Source organism: Hippocampus comes, unplaced genomic scaffold, assembly GCF_001891065.2.
Source record: "Hippocampus comes isolate QL1 unplaced genomic scaffold, H_comes_QL1_v1.1 scaffold255, whole genome shotgun sequence".
Classification (NCBI taxonomy): Eukaryota; Metazoa; Chordata; class Actinopteri; order Syngnathiformes; family Syngnathidae; genus Hippocampus; species Hippocampus comes.
The window spans coordinates 354,381-360,600 of record NW_017806034.1 but is presented as its reverse complement, the minus strand read 5'-3'; the positions used below and the strand labels follow the sequence as shown (position 1 = coordinate 360,600).

At 45.8% G+C, this 6,220-nt stretch overlaps 1 protein-coding gene across 1 annotated transcript in view; it reads right to left on the bottom strand.

The window, feature by feature from the left end:
• The window catches only part of lig1 (ligase I, DNA, ATP-dependent), a 35,973-nt gene that overhangs the window by 6,852 nt on the left and 22,901 nt on the right, over positions 1 to 6,220 (bottom strand). Inside the window, exons 21-23 of the mRNA XM_019892869.1 lie at positions 5,083 to 5,165; positions 4,011 to 4,163; positions 977 to 1,030 (exon numbers count right to left, since the gene is read on the bottom strand). Coding sequence (XP_019748428.1) covers positions 977 to 1,030; positions 4,011 to 4,163; positions 5,083 to 5,165 — 290 coding nt within the window. The remainder of the gene's footprint in view (positions 1 to 976; positions 1,031 to 4,010; positions 4,164 to 5,082; positions 5,166 to 6,220) is intronic.

Genomic DNA, 6,220 nt, shown 5'->3' with positions numbered 1-6,220 from the left:
CCCCACCAACCCCCCAGTTACTGCACCTAAGGTGCAGGTGTCAAACTCAAGGCCCAGGGGCCAGATCTGGCCCGCCACCTCATTTTATGTGGCCCGCGAAAGCAAATCAAATGTTAACTTCGACGATGATTGCTAAAAACTGTCCCAAAATTTCAACTTCTCATATTGTAATAGAGGGGTGCCCATTACGTCGATCGCGATCAACCGGGAGATCGCGGACTGGTCCCAAGTCGATCCCGAGGGGCGTCCAGGAGAAAAAAAACAACCAATCATCTGTGTGTCTTTGTGCATGTTAGTAATATATTTTTTTTGTGTTAACGTACACTGCACCCATCATCCTATCAGTCTCATTTTCACAAAAAGTATTAAAAAACTAAAAATAAAATAAAGCAGGTAAATCTTTAACCTATGGTGGCAAGTGACCTGCGTCACCGGAAGTTTTTAATGCTCAGCAGTCTGCAATTGTAGCTTGTGATCAGAGCTTTTGCGCTTTATCTTTCATCGTTATCATTATTCTCTTTCAGTTTGTTTCTTGTAGAGCACAATTCACCGAGGGCACGGGCAAAGAATAGGAATCTAGAGGGCCGAGGGAAGCATTTTAATACGGTACGTGTGAGCTACGATAGTTAACAGGCTGCAAAAGTGCGTCGCATGCCTCCGTGTCAGGCTGTTGCTCATCATGGCGTGCGTGTGTATGTGCCTGCGCGCTAATGGATCGATCGCGGGAGGTTGGTTGATCGAAAAGTCGATCTTCGGTCCACAAAGTTTGGGCACCCCTGTTGTAATAAATAAGCGAGATATTGTCAGCATTTTCTTGTTACCAAACCGCTCATTGCAGTAGTTGACTTATTTTATATGGTTTCACGGTCATAACGGCCCTCCAAGGGAAACGGTCGCTAAATGTGGCCCGCGACAAAAATGAGTTTGACACCCCTGTGAACTGAGTTGAACCGAAGACTCGTCTCTTCGGCTTTACCTTCAAGAACTTGTGGTGCTGCTCCAGGTCTTCATCCTTGAAGCCAGTCCCGATCTGGAAGAAACGCAGACAAGATATCATGTGGATGGAGTACAACTTGGTCATAAAAATGTCAACAAACACACTTGTTCAGTGTACCATGACTGGAAATCTCCAGTTTGGCAGGTATCAATGTATGTGTGGGTTTTTTTTGTGTTTTGCTGGCAGTATTGCAGCCACAAATCCTTTTGCCGTGGATAAAGACATAAAAGTCACAGCGGTAAAAAGCAGGGATTAAAGTTTTTGTTTTTTTTGGGGGGGGGTACGAAGACGGGAGGGAACCTACGCTTCATGGTGCTTGTTTACACACTTCACAACCACACGTACAAGAGCCAAAGAAACATACAGAGGAGAGGAAAAAAAGCACTCAAACACCCCGCATCTGACAAAATCCAAACAAACGGAAAACACACAGAGATGAAGCAGTGCGCCACATCAACAGCTTCTGAAAGGTAATCGACCAAATTCGAGACGATCCGTTTAATCGCCAAAGCCGAGACGGATGGGATCAGGCGAAATATTTTATCATGAGGCAGTTTTGGTATGTAGCTCTTAAGGACACGACAGATCTTAAAACTATAAGGGTGGCATTATTTTTGGCCAAATTAGGTTGCCGCCTGAATGGGCTAAAGAAGAAATCGAAACGGGACTTGGAAGTACCGGAACTTCGTGGTTTGGCTAACGAGTTTAGGTGGATTTCAAAGACTTGTTCTCGATCCTTATTAAGGCCCAACTACCAGATTTTCTGGACATTAAGTCACACTTGTACTCGTGCGAATCGTATACATTGAAATTAGAGCTGGGACTGGCACCCAAATCCCTGCTTCCAAGCAACGTTGACTTTCTTTTGGCGAGAGGCGAATAGTTTTTGGTGCACCACCCCCCCCCTGTGAACAGAAGGTGGTGGTAAAGCACCAAGAGTACCAACCAACCGCCAAAAGAAAGTCGAAGAAATTGAACATGAAGAAATGGAAGAATAGATCCCGTTTCCTAAACATTTCATCAGGCCTTGATAGTTTGCTGCCTCAAAACGACAAAAGAAATTCAAAGTTTGATGTGGCTAAGTCTCGAAGCAAAGATAAAAGGCAATGCGGTGTGTACCGTTTATTCGGGCCTAACTGGTTTGCTAAGCACCACAAAATGGAAAAGGGGAAATAAAACTTTTGTAGCGGAACTTCTAATGGTTTAGCCTTGAGGTGAGGTACTACTGTAGGGGCGTATTAGCACAGATGCTGAACGTAGTCGTCGTGCTAGTCCCACACCTTGCAGACCGACTGGAACTCCTCGTTGTCTTCGTCGTAGCAGGCTAGCAGGAAGCCGCCATATGTCCCCGTCCTCTTGCCTTTGCCAAGGTAGGCGCCGATAACGCACAGGTCCACCGTGTCCCCCACGCCCTCCAGGTAGTCCTTCTTCAACTGCGGGGTAGGGACACATGATGAAAAAGTGACTCGTTCGTCGGCCGTATAAAAATAATTGGATGGCGCTTGCACTATATGTTGCTCCACGAGAGGAACGGACAAGTGTAATTCAAACGCGATTGTGTTTGGAGAGCCAACTTGGAGGAAAATGGCCGACTTACAGCTTGTTTTGGCCCACATTCATTGTTGAGTCTCAAAAGCTTGCCAAATTACTGTGGCCAATCACACCCAGTTAAAATTTGGCAATGTGAGCCGATCATTGCCAAATTTTAACTGGGTGTGATTGGCCACAGTAATTTGGCAAGCTTTTGAGACTCAACAATGAATGTGGGCCAAAACAAGCTGTAAGTCGGCCATTTTCCTCCAAGTTGGCTCTCCAAACACAATCGCGTTTGAATTACACTTGTCCGTTCCTCTCGTGGAGCAACATATAGTGCAAGCGCCATCCAATTATTTTTATACGGCCGACGAACGAGTCACTTTTTCATCATGTGTCCCTACCCCGCAGTTGAAGAAGGACTACCTGGAGGGCGTGGGGGGATTAAATTTTTGGTTTTTTTTGGGGGGGGGGGGTCGAGTACGAAGACGGGAGGGAACCTACGCTTCATGGTGCTTGTTTACACACTTCACAACCACACGTACAAGAGCCAAAGAAACATACAGAGGAGAGGAAAAAAAGCACTCAAACACCCCGCATCTGACAAAATCCAAACAAACGGAAAACACACAGAGATGAAGCAGTGCGCCACATCAACAGCTTCTGAAAGGTAATCGACCAAATTCGAGACGATCCGTTTAATCGCCAAAGCCGAGACGGATGGGATCAGGCGAAATATTTTATCATGAGGCAGTTTTGGTATGTAGCTCTTAAGGACACGACAGATCTTAAAACTATAAGGGTGGCATTATTTTTGGCCAAATTAGGTTGCCGCCTGAATGGGCTAAAGAAGAAATCGAAACGGGACTTGGAAGTACCGGAACTTCGTGGTTTGGCTAACGAGTTTAGGTGGATTTCAAAGACTTGTTCTCGATCCTTATTAAGGCCCAACTACCAGATTTTCTGGACATTAAGTCACACTTGTACTCGTGCGAATCGTATACATTGAAATTAGAGCTGGGACTGGCACCCAAATCCCTGCTTCCAAGCAACGTTGACTTTCTTTTGGCGAGAGGCGAATAGTTTTTGGTGCACCACCCCCCCCCTGTGAACAGAAGGTGGTGGTAAAGCACCAAGAGTACCAACCAACCGCCAAAAGAAAGTCGAAGAAATTGAACATGAAGAAATGGAAGAATAGATCCCGTTTCCTAAACATTTCATCAGGCCTTGATAGTTTGCTGCCTCAAAACGACAAAAGAAATTCAAAGTTTGATGTGGCTAAGTCTCGAAGCAAAGATAAAAGGCAATGCGGTGTGTACCGTTTATTCGGGCCTAACTGGTTTGCTAAGCACCACAAAATGGAAAAGGGGAAATAAAACTTTTGTAGCGGAACTTCTAATGGTTTAGCCTTGAGGTGAGGTACTACTGTAGGGGCGTATTAGCACAGATGCTGAACGTAGTCGTCGTGCTAGTCCCACACCTTGCAGACCGACTGGAACTCCTCGTTGTCTTCGTCGTAGCAGGCTAGCAGGAAGCCGCCATATGTCCCCGTCCTCTTGCCTTTGCCAAGGTAGGCGCCGATAACGCACAGGTCCACCGTGTCCCCCACGCCCTCCAGGTAGTCCTTCTTCAACTGCGGGGTAGGGACACATGATGAAAAAGTGACTCGTTCGTCGGCCGTATAAAAATAATTGGATGGCGCTTGCACTATATGTTGCTCCACGAGAGGAACGGACAAGTGTAATTCAAACGCGATTGTGTTTGGAGAGCCAACTTGGAGGAAAATGGCCGACTTACAGCTTGTTTTGGCCCACATTCATTGTTGAGTCTCAAAAGCTTGCCAAATTACTGTGGCCAATCACACCCAGTTAAAATTTGGCAATGATCGGCTCACATTGCCAAATTTTAACTGGGTGTGAATTTAAATTGAATTTAAATTGAATTTAAAAAAATAATAATAATCATTAAAAACACTAAATATTGCTGTTTCAAAGCAAAATGGCTGACATCCTGCTCATTTTTGCTTCCATTGTAGAAAATCTCAAAACTAAAACTAACCATCGGTCTATTACACCGAGTTCAAATTTGACAAGAAACAGCTTCTTCCTCCAGAAGCGCTACATTAATGTAGCGCCGCCGGAAGTGAAAATTGAAGTTTTCAAAGCAAAGTGGTTGACTTCATGTTGGTTTTTCCCAATATTTCATTGATGAAATCTAAAAAAAGTTTGCAATGTACTGTTGCCAATGTGACAAATTTGACAGAAGACCACTAAAAATGGCCAACAAGTGCATTTTGGGAGCAACATGGCGGAACTGGGGATAGTTTTCGTCCACAGTCCTTCAAGCTTTTTGTGCGCCTTTCCATTGCAGACATGGCCATTGAATTTTGTGGCAACTGACTACTCGAGCAGAATTTTGGTTCTATTTTTTTCCCAAGGGAAAGAAGCACTGCAGGACTCCTGACCCGCATTCACTGGATGGCTATTATGGGTCCCTTGTAAAAGCAGTCACCTTCTGGACCGTTAAGGCTTGTGAACGGAGGGCGTGCTCACCTTGAGCCAGTTATGGGAGCGTTTGGCGATTTCATAGGTGGCGTCCTTCTCCAGAGTCTTCACCATCAAGCCTTCGCACGAGTCTGCGCGCGCACACACACACGCACACGCACACACACACACACACACACACACACACACACACACACACACACAAAGTTGTCAGGGTGTGTGAGGCATCACACAAACTGACACACAAATAAATGGAAACCTCGGACAGACTGCTCCAGGAACTCTGCGATGGTCTCCGTGTTGTCCGAGTCGATGAATCGGGCAAATACAAACTCTCCTTCCGCTTCGGCAAAGGACTCTCGCAGGAGCTCCCGACGCCGACACAGTGGCTGTCGCACAAGAGACTACCCCCCCAACATGCACACACGTTTAATGTTGTTTCCCTTAACAAAAAATGGCAAAAGTGTATCTTTTCCACTTTGCTTGCAGCCTTGCACTGACAAAGATGCAGTCAACTTTGGTTGCAGTCAGTCTCTCACACACACACACGCACACGCATACACACACACCCATCTTGAGAGAAAGGTACGGATACAAAATTGAGCTGTTGGCACAACACTACAATGACCCACATTGCACGGTGAGACAGATGTACGAGGAGAGCACCGACTGACTGGTTTTCTGAAAAAAACTTGTGTTAAAGAGGCTCAAGAGGCAGCCATGAATTGAGAAAAGCCAGTAGTCTTTTTTTCACAACACGTTATCTTCGGTTGTAAAGGGCCAGAAACGTATTAAGCAAGCGGAATAAGCAGACTCAATAGCATCCGTTTTATAGAGGAGGAGCCACTGCAGTGTGCCGGATGCAAACAAAACGGTGGCGGCGGCAGAGTAACGCCGAGTAAATAATGTAGCATCAGAAAAGTTATAGCTGTGTTAGGCCACGCAATGGCACAAATTAGCCATCACTGTTTTAATTAGCTAATTTGTTTCGGTCCACTGGCGGGGGAGGAACACAACTACGTCTGCTGATTTGCATTTTGCCGGCGACAACTTTTGGGAATCTGCTGGCCTATTGTGTGTCTTATTTGGAGGGGAGGCACAAACACACAGGTTGTGTGACACAATCTCATTCACACACACACACACACACACACACACACACACACACACACACACACACAAACAC